The sequence below is a fragment of the Staurois parvus genome, unplaced genomic scaffold (genome assembly GCF_062004578.1).
Source record: "Staurois parvus isolate SC_StPar_1 unplaced genomic scaffold, SC_StPar_1.0 ptg000401l, whole genome shotgun sequence".
Lineage (NCBI taxonomy): Eukaryota > Metazoa > Chordata > Amphibia > Anura > Ranidae > Staurois > Staurois parvus.
In genome coordinates, this window is record NW_028318197.1 from 4,230,508 (window position 1) to 4,247,682 (window position 17,175).

Here is a 17,175-nt window from a genome sequence, read left to right on the forward strand (position 1 = left end):
TAGTTGCTTTAGGAGGACAAATGTGTCCGTAAATTTTCCAAAGGTTATCTTGAAAAAACAGGTGTACATCTGATCCCCAAAGGGCATTCTTTGGTGTATGAATTGAACAGATGAGAAACAGAAGAATCATTTAAAGTTACTGAATAGCATCATGGTTTATGCGTTCATAGCTGTTTTACAGGGATCAGAGGCAGGAGGACTTTTTCCCTCATCTCAAACTCTCGATTCTGGCTGCTACAATTTTATCCCTAATTATACAAAACTCTTCCTAATATAGGGCTAGAATGGACATTGAGCAAAACATCAATGAAATAATGAGAAGAATGAATTTGCTATCCAACTGGCTTTAGGTTATTGTAAACCATTCTAAATCTCTGTAGGTATGACAATTGAGACAAATGCACCATAAATGCAAAGTTTAGGCTGCCCAAATCAACTCAATGCAAAACAGATTTGCCCAGACATATAGCATGCAATGCATGTAGGGGTAGTTTAAATGGCAGCTGTATATTATCATTTATATTAAATCGTGGCCATATATTCCCTGACCCCCTCTTTTGGTAGTATGCAAAGGATCAGTCTTTAGATGCAGCGCAGTCCTCCTATAAACTGTCTGGCTTACAGCAGTGTTAACTTTCTTTCATAAACATGAGGAAAATGAGAAAGCTTGAATAAATCCTCCCATTTCTGCCAGTTGAGTGTATAGAAGTTTTTTGCCAGTACTTGTACTACACTGCACAAGCACAATGACATGTCCATACAGATGATTGGGAGAACCTAGCTGAGGTCCTCCTATAGAACTCTAAGGAGTATGGATATGAAAGTAGTAAACACTGCCAGAGCAGAAAAAAGCCAGGGGCCGCACTGCATCTGAGGTCTGATCTTTTCTATACTACCAAAGGGTAGTGGGATGGCACATAAACAATTTTTAAAATAAAGGTATATCTACACTTTAAAACAAACTTGTCAGCCATTTTAAAAGTAAGAATCTCTTTTTTTAACGGCAGATAACAAAAGGGGTCTGCTATCACATTCATTAGAAAGAAAAGCGCCTTATTTGCACACCAGTCCTCTCCTGACTACCTTGCTTTCTAAAGGCTTAACTTTTCCACCCTCCGCTGTCCTTACTGGCCAGAAAAGTTACTCTGGAAAGCTGAGTTGGGATCAAAAGGGCGCACAAAAGATGGCTATCAAAGGTATAGTAAAGGTAATCTTGTGCAGTTTGCTTGGTTTCTGAGGGCTTAAGGTTCCCACCTTTTGCTGTTTAAAAAGCATCTATACTGACCACACAGGTTACCCTGGAAAGTTAGGTTGAGATCAGAAGGTCACACAGAATCTTGTGCAGTTTGCTTTTAGGCAGATTTTTTTTTTTTACTATGGTAAAAAAAAAAAAAAAAAAAAAGATGCACTAGGTTTAGCTACCCTTTCATTTACAGTACATTACTAGCCAGGACTGTCCAGCTGTGCTGTAAGCCACATCTTGGTACTGTAAGCAATTTCATTCCTCAGTAGCTGCTGTTCACAATATCCAGCTTGGAATGATTACATAGCTCCTAAAACATCACATCCAATGCAGTTTTTAATCATATTATTAAAATTATTTTTATTATACTTAAAACAGAAGTATGTGAAATATCTTTTTGAACAATATACTAAGCACGTATGGACATAAAAACTGTCCTACGTTATAAACATACTCACCCAAGCCAACCATGGAGTAACTGGGAGTAGGAGAAAACACCTGGGCAGCAAAGTCTTCAAAAGTCATCATTTCTCTGTGGTTCTGGATTATTGCTTCAAGGTACAGAGCTCTTTCTTCATAGCTGGAGCAACCAAGTTAAGGAATTGTAAACCAACAATGAAGCAATTAAAGGAGACTTGCTAGTTATCAATTTCTAAAAGAAAACAGGTCAAGAAATTATGTGTTACATTAGAACTTGTGTGATGATGGCTAAAGAGAAATTTTATTTTAAAAAGTTATACATATTTATAATAGCTACAGCCTAGTAGCCTAGAGGGTATCTAGTACCCTTTCTATATTTCTTCTGCAGCCTCTCCTTGGATATATTAATTTTCTTTAATGCTATACAGAATTTTATTGTCCTGTATCAGCAAGGAAGTACAGAATTTTTAGAAACTGCAATTATTGTGTGTCATATCATAGTATATCAAAGCTACACAGGTATATGCCAGCTGGTTCTGAAATACACTATATTGCCAAAAGTATTGGGACACTTGCTTTTACATGCACATGAACTTTAATGACATCCCAGTCTTAGTCTGTAGGGTTCAATATTGAGTTGGCCCACCCTTTGCAACTATAACAGCTTCAGCTCTTCTGGGAAGGCTGTCCACAAGGTTTAGGAGTGTCTATGGGAATGTTTGACCATTCTTTCAGAAGTGCATTTGTGAGGTCAGGCACTGATGTCGGATGAGAAGGCCTGGCTTGCAGTCTCCCCTCTAATTCATCACAGAGGTGTTCTATTGGGTTGAGGTCAGAACTCTATGCAGACAAGTCAAGTTTCTCCACCCCAAACTCGCTCATCCATGTATTTATGGACCTTGCTTTGTGCACTGGTGCTTAGTCATGTTGGAACATCTGCAAACTGTTCCCACAAAGTTGGGAGCATGAAATTGTCCAAAATGTCTTGGTATGCCAATGCCTTAAGAGTTCCCTTCACTGGAACTAAGGAGCCAAGCCCAACCCCACACCATAATCCCCCCTCCACTAAACTTTACACATGGCACAATGCAGTCAGGCAAGGACCGTTCTCCTGGCAACCTCCAAACCCAGACACATCCATCAGACTGCCAGACAGAGAAGCATGATTCTTCACTCTAGAGAGCATGTCCCACTGCTCTAGAGTCCAGTGGCGGCGTGCTTTACGCCACTGCATCCGACACTCTGCATTGCACTTGGTGATGTAAGGCTTGGATGCAGCTGCTCGACCGTGGAAACCCATTTCAAGAAGCTCTCTGCACACTGTTGTTGTGCTAATCTGAAGGCCACTTGAAGTTTGGAGGTCTTTAGCTATTGACTGCACAGTTGGCGACTTCTGTGCTTCAGCATACGCTAACCCCACAATGTCATTTTACGTGGCCTATTGTGGCTGAGTTGCTATTGTTTCCAATTGCTTCCACTTTGTTATAACACCATTAATAGTTGACCATGGAATATTTAGTAGCAAGGAAACTTCATGGATGGACTTATTGCACAGGTGGCAACCTATCATGGTGCCGTGCTTGAATTCACTAAGCTCCTGAGAGTTACCTATTCTCTCACAAATGTTTGTAGAAGCAGTCTTCATGCCTAGGTGCTTGATTTTATAAACTTGTGGCCATAAAGGTGATTGGAACACCTGAATCCAATGATTTGGAGGGGTGTCCCAATACTTTTGGCAATATAGTGTATCAGCAGGTATGCAAGTAACGACAACAACTTTATATTAAAAGAAAAAAAAAGTGGCAGGGGTTTATCTGTTGCTTGGTCTTTACCCCAAAGGAGATCTCCGCAGCCACAGCTTGCAGTCCTGTCATGATAGCCAGGACTAACCTATGACACTCTAAAGCTAGTATCATCAGCTTGTCTGTGGAATTTATATAAACATACAGAGCAGGGAGTATAGCTGAAATCAAAGACTTGGGTGTCATGGTAGGACCTGAATGTGGGGGAGAACCCCTTCATCACATACAGTAGTATTGTTATTTTTTGGGTCCTACCTAAGTGACCACATACCTAATCTATTTTGCCATCTGCAGTAAACTAAACCACTGCAGTTTTGATGATAATATAAACTGTATTTTCCAGTCAAAAGTTGGAAAGGGCCAGGAACACATTCAGATAATTTTTAATAAAAGTTAAGCCCCAGCCAAAACTTTTTTTAAATTTTGAACTAGCCACTTGACATTTTTGTATATGGCACTGTGTTGCTTTAAAGTGGTTGTAAACCTCAGTCTCAAAATCTGAAAAGAGAACAGCTATCTGTAGTGTTTACTTGTCTATCTCCAAAGCTGTAAGTGTAGTTTCTCTCTGTTGCTTCATTCCTTTGTTATCAGCATGTGTCACTTCTGAGATGGCTTCCTGACACACAAGATACATTTCTGTTGGGGAGGGGAGATCAGCAAAAAGCTTGTCTATACAGAACATAGTTCCTGTGTGCTGTGTGTGTGTGTGTGTGTGTGTGTGTGTGTGTGGGGGGGGGGGGGGGGGGGGGGGGGGCTTCCCTTTCCTCCAATCAGCTCTCACAGAGCTCTAACTGCAGCTCCATGCCCCCACCCCTGTGATATTGACAAATGCAGAAGGATTTTACCTAAAATCATCTCTTTTGAAGGGATGTAAAAAAAGAAAACTGCAGATAATCAAGTAAAACTTATTAAGGAGGATTTGTTTCATCTATGTGAGGCTATTCACTTCACTGGGTATATGAGAGGGTTTACAACCATTGCACGGTCATGCAATACTGTTCACAAATTAAATTTAAGTAATTTGTTTCCCCACATATAGAGCTTTCTTTTGGTGGTATTCAATCATTACTGGGCTTTTTATTTTTTACACTATAAAGTATATAAAAGACCAACAATATTGAAAAAAAAAGTAAATAAAACAATATGTTTTACTTTCTGCTATAAAACATCCAATAAAAAAAAATGTAAAAAAAAAAAAAAAAAAAAATCAAATTTCTTCCTAAATTTAGGCCAATATGTATTCTGCTACATATTTTTTGGTAAAAAAAAAAAGCCCAATAAGCGTATATTGATTGGTTTGAACAAAAATTATATGGTCTACAAACTATGGGATATATACTTGAATTATTTATTTTATACTAGTAATGGTGGAGATCAGTGACTTATAGCGGGACTGTGATATTATGGTGGACAATCTGACACTTTTTGGGAACCAGTGACACTAATACAATGATCGGTGCTAAAAATATACACGGTCACTGTACTAATGACAGTTGGCTGGGAAGGGGCTAAACATCTAGGATGATCAAAGGGTTAACTGTGTGCCTAACCCAGTGATTGTGTGTTTACTTTTAAGTGCTTTTACTAAGGGATGTGCTGGATTTTATTTCCTTCTTTGCAGGGAAACAAAATCCAGCACATCCCTGCTGACAGGACGTAGCTCTGCATTGTTTACACATACAAAGTTCTGTTCAGTGTGTCTCCTCACCGATCAGTGGGTGCCAGCAGTCAACCACTGACCGGTACCCGTGGATCAGCTTTTGCTGTGACTAATCACAGCGCACGCCCCCTACCCAGAAGTGCAGAATCATGTATGTATACATGATTCTGCACAGAGCGGCTGCCCTGTAGCAGTAAAACTGCTGTTGGCAAGTAGCTGGAGAAGGTTTAGGACTTCTGTCAGGTTTTTAATGCTCAGTTCCTGTTGAATGAAATTGAGCAAATGTACAGCCCCGAAGGAGGCTACCATTTGGTCTAGAACTCTCATGGAGAATCTTGTTGTGGGATGTTGCTTTGATCCTAAATGTTGCATGTGGGCTCTGAGAGAAAGATGTCTCTTGGATCAGAACCAAGTAAACTTCAAAAAGAGAAGGCCAAAAAGCAGATCTTTTGAAAATCATTATCTATACCATAGCCTAGATCATCTGAACATTTCCTGACAGCTGCAGGGGAAATAAATCCTTCAGAAGAAGGTCCTCTACATAGATTGTGACCTGGATGCTCTGAGGTCCAACAAGGGCAAGAGGTGCTAGGAGTTTTGTGAATACTCTGGGAGCTGAGGCTAGGGCAGTGTGATAAATGAAGACTGATTGGCTGTCACTGCAAACCAAAAAAGTTTTGATGAGGTGGCTGAGAATAAGCAGATAGGCATCTTGGTGATACATGGAATCTGTCGATTCCCCTAGTCACAGAAAAGGAATTACTCACCTTGAAATTTCTATGTAAAATTTTGGAAATTGAAGGTGTTTGTTGAGAGATTTTAAATCCAGAAACAGGATGAATGCCCCCATTGAGCTTTGGTACCATATAAATATAATCCTTTGAACCTGTTTTGTGGAGGTTTACGTTTTAAGGTAGTGATGTCCCAGATATTTCCTTTTCTATACCAATAATATAGAAATATATATACACAACCTTAAGTCCATGTTTCTGTTTTGAATTTAAATAAAGGATAAGTTCCCCTTTTATAACATGTTACACCCATGTTTAGGTTGTAACATGTGACATGTTACATATGCACAATCTGAAAAAAATGCAGCTATGTAGGGCTCAGCTCTCCTGGTCACATCATTGTGAATATGTATCTTGTGAATGGGAAAACTACAAGTTCTGACAGCCTTTGTGCCTTTTGGCTTGTAGTTCTCAATGAACTATTATGAGTGCTGTTGAGCTCTCTAAGTAACTAATTGAGCTTCCTGTCATTGTGTAACAGCCTGCCCATATCAGGGGTACGGGCAGACAGCTACACAGACAGTCTCTGCAGGACCATGGCATTACACTCACAAACTGCTGATCGTCGGTGCAATGCTTTATAGGCTCCTAAAAAAAAAAGTAATCGTTATTGCAAAGATATGCAGTTATAGGGCAAGTGTGCTTAAAATGTCCTTTGTTAAATAAACAGCACTGTTAGGAAAATATTTATACAGGACAAATTTTTTTTTAAACCAAATAAAAATGTAACAGTCAGATACGTATTAAAAGAACCCGCTTGTTTCTTGTTAATTTGCAGTCACAAAGACTCAGTCTAGATTGCTGCTGTGGTCATTACTGGTTGTACTCCTTGAGACTTCAATTTAATGAATAAGCTTGCAAACTTCCTTAAAGAGCAGACACATGCCTGTAGCAGATTCTAAAGGAAACGAATCGTACCATTCAAAATTCATTACAAGCATGCTTATTCTGCACAGAGCTTGCTGTTGCTAGGGCTCCACGCTGCTCCACTGCCACAGCAAGCCTCTGGTCCTGTTACCAGCAGGATACAAGACCTGAGTGGCCGTCTGTCGGCCAAGCACTCTGACACTAAGCTGGCACGTGTTGTAGCAGCAGGAGGAGGCTACTGCGTGACAAATTACTGAAAGAGCTGAACTAAACTTATGTCAGAAAGCCACCTGAGCCTGAGGACCTCTGCGGGCCCTGCCATCTCCCTACAATTCTTTGGTCACTCATTTATTTGCAGTCTGTTTGAAGGTCCATCCTGACATTTCATGCACTGCTTGTTAATACCCTGATGTCTAATCAGCAGTGTTGCCAGGAAAGCTACTAATAAAACTGTCTTCTGTATATAGTTTTTTTTTTCTGAATTGCTTCTGTTAAATGTGTTAACAGACATTTACAACATCTAGTGTTTAACAATGACATATCTAAATCAGTAATACAGGTTGCTTGCTGCAAAAGAACAGAGAAGTGTCCATGGTGCTGAAAATGACTGCACAGAGCAGTGGCACATGCTTCTGCCCTAATACAAATGCAATCATTAAGAGACCTCCACTACCCTCAGGACAAGATGTATTATAGTTCTGCAGAACAATAAGCAGGCAATAGTGCAATGAACAAATCATTTTGCCACAAGATACACAGCTGGCCACCTTTTAGATGTTACCACAACAGTATTTGAATCCAAGTAGTTAATTTACAGTTATGAGGAAGCATGAATTACCAAGGGTTTAAAACATTTGTATCACATTTGTATTCAAATTTAAATAGCAAGCTCAAAACTGAAAGGACAAAAAGTTACATTTAGTTAAATAACCTGACAAGAGCTGACAACAGTGTGTTATCATCATTCAGCAGAATCCATACAAAACCGAACAAAGGAGACAGTAGGAAACAACTAAATATCATGCAACGTTATGCACATAAAATATAGCATATAACCAAAATAATAAAGGAATTGAAGTATATATAAAATGAAAACTTTTCAGTTTTTAAATATTTTTTTTTCTGTGTCCCATTGGGGTGATTTCCCTAAACTGGTCTGAAGACGAAAATTACAATTAGGTAACAACAAAACAGGTGTTTCCACTGGAAGATTTCCCCTCTAATTCCTTTTCTGGTGACAACTGTAAAGTAATAACTTTGGATTGCCTATCAATTTCTGTCCTTATAATAATGGCCGCCAGGACAAACTGAGAAGGTGAATCTTTGCAGCAGGAATAGGGACAGCAGTGAAAACATGATAGGTGTTTTTAAAAAAGTTTCACAAAAACTTTCAAACTTTCAAAAAACAGTAATGGCATTATATCAGATAAATAAGTTTTACTTGGAGGAAGAATGTTCATAGTGTTTTTAAAACTTTTGATTACTTGTTCCTGTATGTGACCAGTAAATCTCATACTCAGCATTTCAAAACTGCTAAAAGTCTAATTATGGAAATCTAAAATTCAAGCTGCCATGATGCAACAGGTGCTGTTCCTAAAGCTGTAAAGCTGTGCTTTGATTCAGCAAGATGTAGCAGGCACAAGATCTTTGAGTGCATTGGTTGCTATGCTGAACAGCAGCTGCTCTTCCATTGCGCTCAAAGAGGTAAAACTCAAAATTCGTAATATGGCAACATTAGAACCTCCAATAAGGCTAAGCTCCCCTGGCCCACATAATTACATGTGGAGTACTCCAGAAATTCATTAACGGGTTTCTAAAGCCTTAAGTTCTTTTACCTTAATGCATTTTTATGCATTAAGGTAAAAAAAACCTTCTAGTATCAGCCCCCCCAAACACTTACTCCGCTCTGCTTTCAATCCTGCGCTGTGCCCAAAAGCAACATTGCTGCTCTCTTTCTCTCCTCACAGGCACAGAAGTAGTAGCAGTAGCCAATGGCTCCTGCTGCTGTCAATCAAATGCTGTGAGGAGAAAGGGGGCAAGTGGCACTGTGTGTCTATGGACACACAGAGCCCAGCTGAGGGTGTGTCCGCATGTCTGCCCCCATAGCAAGCGCTTGCTATGGGGGCAGACAAAGAAGAGGAGGAGCCAAGAGCACCAATGAAAAACCCCAGAAGAGGAGGTTTGGGGCCACTTTGTGCAATATTATTGCACAGAAGTGGTAAGTATAATATGCTTGTTTAATTAAAAAAATGTTGCCTTAAAAGCAGTAACAATGTGCAAAAATAACAGTTGATGTTTAATATCCTGTGGATAATATACTGTAAAAGCTCTGAACCAAGAACAAAGGGAGAAAAGGAAAGGAAATGAAGAAATGTAAAATGTCAAGAGCATATTACAGGCATGGTGAGAGTATAACCAAGTAAAAAGACCTATCTAGCAGATGTGTCCTAAAGTGTATCTAAAGCCAAAACTTTTATAGATAGAATGGTAAAGTGTTAGATCCTCTGACAGATTTTTATTGCTGTCTGTGTCCCTGTGAAGAAAAGTTCCTCTCTCTATTTGTCCTTATTGCCAGTGTCACTGGCCTAAGTTTTGAGCATTCACCAAAACAAGAATAGAGGGTAAATCTTTAAATGAGAACACTTGTCCTTTCACTTCCTGTTGTGTCTACAGGACAGGAAGTAAGGAAAAATCTCCCCAGTGGAAGACAAGTGGTAAAAAACTACTCTGACCTATTCAAGTAATAGGTTAGCTAAAATGTTTTCTTTGAGTTTTGAGTTGGAAAGGGTTAGAACTCCTGTCAGGTTTAGGATCCTATAAGGAGTACATATATCTTACCAACATTCCCCAAGAAATATGAAACTAACTCTTACATCAGTTGTGGATAGGATAACCCTGTAAACAAACACACACATTTATATATATATATATATATATATATATATATATATATATATATATATATACACACATACACATATATACACACACAGTTGTGTTCAAAAAAGTGTGTTGAAAAAAGTGAATAAAGCTCAAAATCCTTCTAATAGCTTTTATTCCATACACACAAATGCATTGGGAACACTACACATTCTATTCCAAATCAAAACATGAAGAAAAATATATCAAATTTGTGTTGTTCCTCTAAAACAATTGAAGAAAATTGAATATTAGACTGTTCAAAAAAAAAAAATAGCAGTGTTTGTACTCTTCTTTACAAACTCAAACATTCACTATATAAACTGAAAAATATTTGAAGATTTTGCTTTCCTTTGAATCAATTAATATTTCGTTGTATAAGCACTGTTTCTGAGAACTGCTGTACATCTGTGTTGCATGGAGTCAACCAACTTATGGCACCTGTGAACAGGTATTCCAGCCCAGGATGATTGGACTACATTCCACAGTTCTTCTCTATTTCTTGGTTTTGCCTCAAACTGCTTTTTTGATGTCACCCCACAAGTTTTCTATTGGATTAAGATCTGGGGATTGGGCTGGCCACTCCATAACGTCAATCTTGTTGGTCTGGAACCAAGATTTTGCATGTTTACTGGTGTGTTTGGGGTCGTTGTCTTGTTGGAACACCCATTTCAAGGGCATTTCCTCTTCAGCATAAGGCAGCATGACCTCTTCAAGTATTCTGATGTATTCAAACTGATCCATGAACCCTGGTATGCGATAAATAGGCCCAACACCGTAGTATGAGAAACATCCCCATATCATGATGCTTGCGCAACCATGTTTCACTGTCTTCACAGTGTACTGTGGCTTGAATTCAGTGTTTGGGGGGTCGTCTGACAAACTGTCTCCGGCTACTAGACCCAAAAAGAACAATCTTACTTTCATCAGTCCACAAAATGTTGCTCCATTTCTCTTTAGGCTAGTCAATGTGTTCTTTGGCAAATTGTAACCTCTTCAGCACATGTCTTTTTTTCAACAGTGGGACTTTGCGGGGGCTTCTTGCAGATAGCTTGGCTTCACATAGGCGTTTTCTAATTGTAACAGTACTCTCAGGTAACTTTAGACCTTCTTTGATCTTCCTGGAGCTGATTGTTGGCTGAGTCCTTGCCATTTTGGCTATTCTTCTATCCATTCGAATGGTAGTTTTTCACTTTTTTCCAAGTCTTTCAGGTTTTGGTTGCCATTTTAAAGCATTTGCGATCATTTTAGCTGAGCAGCCTATCATTTTCTGAACTTCTTTATATGTTTTCCCCTCTCTAATCCACTTTTTAATCAAGGTACGCTGTTCTTCTGAACAATGTCTGGAACGACCCATTTTACTCAGAATTTCAGAGAGAAATGCACTGTAAACAGCATGTATAACATTTGCTGCCTTCCTTCCTTACATAAGGGCAATAATTGCCACCTGTTTTTCAAAGAATGAAACTAATAGAACTCCACACTGCTATCATTTTGAACATGCCCCTTTCAATTAGTGATTCAATTACACAGAATCAGCAGCATGCATGTCATGACTGTTGGGTCTGTTGGATTTCTATTACACTACTACACCTGCTAGTAAATTATTTGCCATGTAGAAATATAATTTCTACCAAAAACAGCTATTATTTTGAACACAACTGTATATATACACATACATACATACATACACACAGTATCTCACAGAAGTGAGTACACCCCTCACATTTTTGTAAATATTTTATTCTATCTTTTCATGTGACAACACTGAAGAAATGACACTTAGCTACAATGTAAAGTAGTGAGTGTACAGCTTGTATAACAGTGTAACTTTGCTGTCCCCTCAAAATAACTCAACACAAAACCATTAATGTCTAAACCGCTGGCAACAAAAGTGAGTACACCCCTAAGTGAAAATATCTAAATTGAGCCCAAAGTGTCAATATTTTGTGTGGCCACTATTATTTTCCAGCCCTGCCTTAACCTTCTTGGGCATGGAGTTTACCAGAGCTTCACAGGTTGCCACTGGATTCCTCTTCCACTCCTCCATGATGACATCACAGAGCTGGCTGATGTTAGAGACCTTGCGCTCCTCCACCTTCCGTTTGAGGATGTCCCACAGATGCTTAATAGGGTTTAGGTCTGGAGACATGCATGGCCAGTCCATCACCTTTACCCTCAGCTTCTTTAGCAAGGCAGTGGTCGTCTTGGAGGTGTGTTTGGGGTTATCATGTTGGAAAACTGCCCTGCGGCCCAGTCTCCAAAGGGAGGCGATCATGCTCTGCTTCAGTATGTCACAGTACATGTTGGCATTCATGGTTCCCTCAATGAACTGTAGCTCCCCAGTGCCGGCAGCACTCATGCAGCCCCAGACCATGACACTCCCTCCACCATGCTTGACTGTAGGCAAGACACACATGTCTTTGTACTCCTCACCTGGTTGCCACCACACACGCTTGACACCATCTGAACCAAATAAGTTTATCTTGGTCTCATCAGACCACAGGACATGGTTCCAGTAATCCATGTCCTTAGTCTGCTTGTCTTCAGCAAACTGTTTGCGGGCTTTCTTGTGCATCATCTTTAGAAAAGTCTTCCTTCTGTGACGACAGCTATGCAGACCAATTTGATGCAATGTACAGCGTATGGTCTGAGCACTGACAGGCTGATCCCCCACCCTTCAACCTCTGCAGCAATTCTGGCAGCACTCATACGTCTATTTCCCAAAGACATCCTCTGGATATGACGCTGAGCACGTGCACTCATCGTCTTTGGTGGACCATGGCGAGGCCTGTTCTGAGTGGAAACTGTCCTGTTAAACCGCTGTATGGTCTTGGCCACCGTGCTGCAGTTCAGTTTCAGGGTCTTGGCAATCTTCTTATAGCCTAGGCCATCTTTATGTAGAGAAACAATTCTTTTTTTCAGATCCTCAGAGAGTTCTTTGCCATGAGGTGCCGTGTTGAACTTCCAGTGACCAGTGTGAGAGATTGAGAGCGATAATACCAAATTTAACACACCTGCTCCTCATTCACACCTGAGACCTTGTAAAACTGAGTCACATGACACCGGGGAGGGAAAATGGCTAATTGGGCCCAATTTGGACATTTTCACTTAGGGGTGTACTCACTTGTGTTGCCAGCAGTTTAGACATTAATGGCTGTGTGTTGAGTTATTTTGAGGGGACAGAAAATTTACACTGTAATACAAGCTGTACACTCACTACTTTACATTGTAGCAAAGTGTCATTTCTTCAGTGCTGTGCTGTCACATAAAAAGATATAATAAATGTATTTATTTAATCTGGTGCAGCTCTGCATAGTAACCAATCAGCTTCCAGGTTGTTTTTGTCAAAGCTTAATTGAAAAAGCTGAAGTTATAAGCTGATTGGCTACCATGTACAGCTGCCCCCAGATTTTGCACTGCCCAGTTTTAGTAAATCAACCCCAATGACTCATACTTTTTGCTATTAATTCAACTGACATTTTAGTTCTTTATTGACAAGATGCCAAGAGTTCAGATAGTCAAATCTAAAGAGCCACACTTCAGAGCATTATTAATGTGCATCTTTCAGAAATGACAATGGAGTTATACAAAACAAATGTTTCTTTCATAAGCTGCTTAAGTTAAATATTGTTTCAATCCTCCTTAGCATCTGCCACTCAAAGATTTTGTCTCCTAAAAAAATGCCTCAGCAGCATCATTTATCAATGGGGGTTAGTGAGGCACTGTGGCTGAAACAGGGCCATTAGAGGGGGCAGGAGGGGACCTTTGTGTGCCTGCAAGCCAGTCATTCAACTGTGTGCAATCAAAGGAATTCTATGGTACCCAGTTTCTGCTTCCACAACAATAACCTGAATTAAAATGTTTCTTCAGAAAGCGAAGAAAAAAAAAAATAAAAAGAGAGAGAGCTCCTCTATTTATTTTAACTTCATTATTTTCTCTTCCCTCCCCCTTGTTTTGGAGTGGCGAGGGCGACATTAAAATTCTTTTTTTCCACATTACCATGGCCTGGATTTATTAAAATAATTTACATGTGAAAATGAAATATTCTTCCAACACTTCAGAACATAATGATGACAGGAACATAGATTGCTTTAGAAAGAGAAACATTAATCGCAAGATGCAAATTTATTGTAATATACACCTGTTAGATTCTACAGACAACAGCAACAAACAGAGGGCGGAAAGAAAAAAGGATTAAATTATTTTGTCTTATTGGAAGCTTAACAATTGTTAGGAAGCATGCAAAACACCTAAGAAAGCTGCACTCCAATATTTCAAATCAATTGTGTTTAAAAGGGAATAGAAATTATAATACACCAGACATTCCTGTTGTTTATATGTGTTGCTCTAAAATCAGTTCCCACTGAGAAACAGTGCCTAACAAATGTCACATACCAGTATTTACATTAACATAACCTCAGTGTACATTTTTTTGACTGATAAACATTTTCTAAACTAATTTGTATATATATTTGTCACCACTAATAGTATTTTTAATGGATGCATATATAATTTTATGTTATAGAATTAAAAATTATATTTTATGATCAAAATTACTGTGATTCCCACATCTCATTAACATATCAAAAGAATAACAAAAGACTATCCAAACACAGGTGCCAAATATTACAATGAATTCCTGTTACAAGTCAATCAAGTTATTATATTTACATAATCCTTGCCATGTGTGCTTTGCCTAACATAACATCTTTTAATATGCAGGGATGTTGATATCCTATTGCCTGAAACCCAGGATATGTAGTTTCGGGCGCCGGGCAGGTAGTTTTTTTTTTTACCTTCAGCCCTGCTGCGAGTAAGCAGCAGGGCTCACCCGTCAGGTGGAAGCATTTGGGCAGCAGTGCTTCCACCCGAATGCATCCACATAGTGCCAGCCTCTCCGCACCCCCGTGTAAAGCTCCCCCCCCGCCCACTGTCTCCCGGGCTCCACTTGCCCATCTCCAGGCCAGAGACCGGCTTGCTGGTGGCGGCAGCTAGAGGGGAAGGAGGAGAGCGGACACGTCCACTTCCCCCCTTCTTGTCCTGACCCAAAAGTGACGTTATGTCACTTCTGGGTCCCCGTTGAGAGATTCCCAGCAATTGAGGCCGGGAAAGAATGTAATGCAGTGCGATGTGCACTGCATTACATTCAGGGGAGCAGAGGGGAGACATTTAGTAGCAAGGAAATTTCACGGATGGACTTGCACAGGTGGCAACCTATCACGGTACCACGCTCTAATTTACTTAGCTCCTGAGACTGACCCATTCTTTCACAAATGTTTGTAGAAGCAGTCTGCATGCCTAGGTGCTTGATGAAGGTGACTGGAACACCTGAATCCAATGATTTGGAAGGGTGTCCCAATACCTTTGGCAATACAGTGTATATTTTCTTTCTCAATAATAAATATATATATGGCTTCTCGTGAACATATTGAATCTTACTGATAGTCTTTTTGAGTGGGAATATAGGTAGCTATATTATATGTGTAACACCAATAGACTATTTACACATTAACCAGATTTAATTGACTTGCCCCTTGTGCATGATTATCATTTCAGAGCAGGAGTGATGTAAATGGTTCTAAGTACTAGGTAAAGTGACAAATTATATGTAGGTGCTATATAAAATCAGTAGAGGATTAAAAATGTAAAGAATGATTTTCTGAAATATGCATAGTTTTAAACGTTTGTGTTTTAAACAATATATTTTTCAGAAGCAAAATCAAAAACAAAACAAAAATCAAACACTTTATTTAAAATACACCACCCGAAAAGCTGAAAAACACAATTATTTCCCTACAGTTGAATATATTCTAAGTGAAATGTAATACTTTCTTATCAGACGATTAATAGGTGTCTGTGTTAAGAAAACTTTTAGGGATTTTTGGAGCCAGAGAGGAAAATATAGTTATGTGATTGTGGTTTCAAAGTAAACTTTACCTGATAGTTGTGTTTTATAAAAAGCCCCAGGCATAAAACATACGTCTGATTTTTTGGCTAACATATTGGTACGATTGCTTATTGCATGGGGGTCATCGCTCAATGAATATTGTGAAACTCCAAGCAGACAGCTAAAAACAAGGCTGAAGTACATACAAACAATTTTAAATTGTTGTGACCCTGTTGTGCTCCCTCTCTCACACTATACAGCTGGGAAGGTGACAAACATTTTCCAGTTCCATCTATGCACCTCCAGATTGCTCACTCAATAAATTGGCATCGTCAATCTCAATACGCGTATATTATTGGTTTGTGTGAAAGTTATAGCGTATACAAACTATGGTTTATGTATTGGAATTTACGTAGCTTTTACTTTCTGACTGCCTATCACATTTCTTGAGGTGCTAAAATGCCAGGGCAGTAAAACCCCCGCCCCCCCCAAATGACCCCTTTTTGGAAAGTAGACACTCCAAGAATTTTGCCGAGAGGCATGTTGAGTTCATGGAACATTTTATTTTTTGCCACAAATTTTTTGAATATGACATTTTTTTTTTTTTACACAAAGTTGTCACTTTAATGATATATTGCTCATGCATGCCATAGGTATATGTGGAATTACACCCCAAAACACATTCTTCTACTTCTCCTGAGTATGGGGATACCACATGTGAGAGACTTTTTGTCAGCCTAGCTACATACAAGCCCCCAAAATCCAATGACCACCTCCAGGCTTTCAAAGGGCATATTTCCTCATATCACTTTTACACTACCTTTCACAGTTTCAGAGGCTCTAATGATTGCCACCATAACTAGTATAAAAAAAAAAAATTCCAGTATATATACAGTCATTTGTAGACACTATAACTTTCATGTAAACCAATTTACATGTATTGGGATTTTTTTTTTAGCAAAGAAATGTAGCAGAATACATTTGACATAAATTTATGATGAAATTTGATTTTTAAATTTTTTTTTTAACTGGATATGGTTTATAGCAAAAAGTCAAAAATATGTCCCCCCCCAAAAAAAGGACATAAATTAAATTTATGTACAGCATTGCATGATCGCACAATTGTCAGTTAAAATAACGCAGCGCCGTATCACAAAAAAATGACCTGTCAGGAAGGGGGGTAAATCCTCTGGAGTGCAAGTGGTTAATCTCAGTAAACATTCAGCTGTTCTATGAAGCCCTCAGAGGTGTGTTAGAGAACATTATTGAACAAACAGCATCATGAAGGCCAATGAACACACCAGACAAGTCAGGGATAAAGTTGGAACTGGAACTAAGCCAAACCCCAACCCCTGAGAAACAAACCCACAACATAATCCCCCCTCCACCAAATTTACACTTGGCACAATGCAGTCAGGTAAGTACCATTTTCCTGGCATCCGCCAAACCAAGACACATCCATCAGATTGCCAGACAGAGAAGTCTGACAAAGTGTGATTGGTCACTACAGAGTCCAGTGGCGGCATGCTTTACACCACTGCATCCGGCGCTTTGCATTGCACATGATGATGTAAGGCTTGGAT

The 17,175-nt window shown here is 39.3% G+C and overlaps 1 protein-coding gene across 4 annotated transcripts in view; it reads right to left on the reverse strand.

The window, feature by feature from the left end:
• Window positions 1-17,175, reverse strand: part of RALGAPA2 (Ral GTPase activating protein catalytic subunit alpha 2) — a 489,478-nt gene that overhangs the window by 53,153 nt on the left and 419,150 nt on the right. For all 4 annotated transcript variants that reach the window (XR_016314086.1, XM_089686528.1, XM_089686527.1 and 1 more), the window contains one exon: window positions 1,702-1,823. Coding sequence is in view for 3 of the 4 variants with exons in the window: in XM_089686528.1 (XP_089542654.1) it covers window positions 1,702-1,823 (122 nt within the window). In the remaining variant the exon portion in view is untranslated. The remainder of the gene's footprint in view (window positions 1-1,701; window positions 1,824-17,175) is intronic.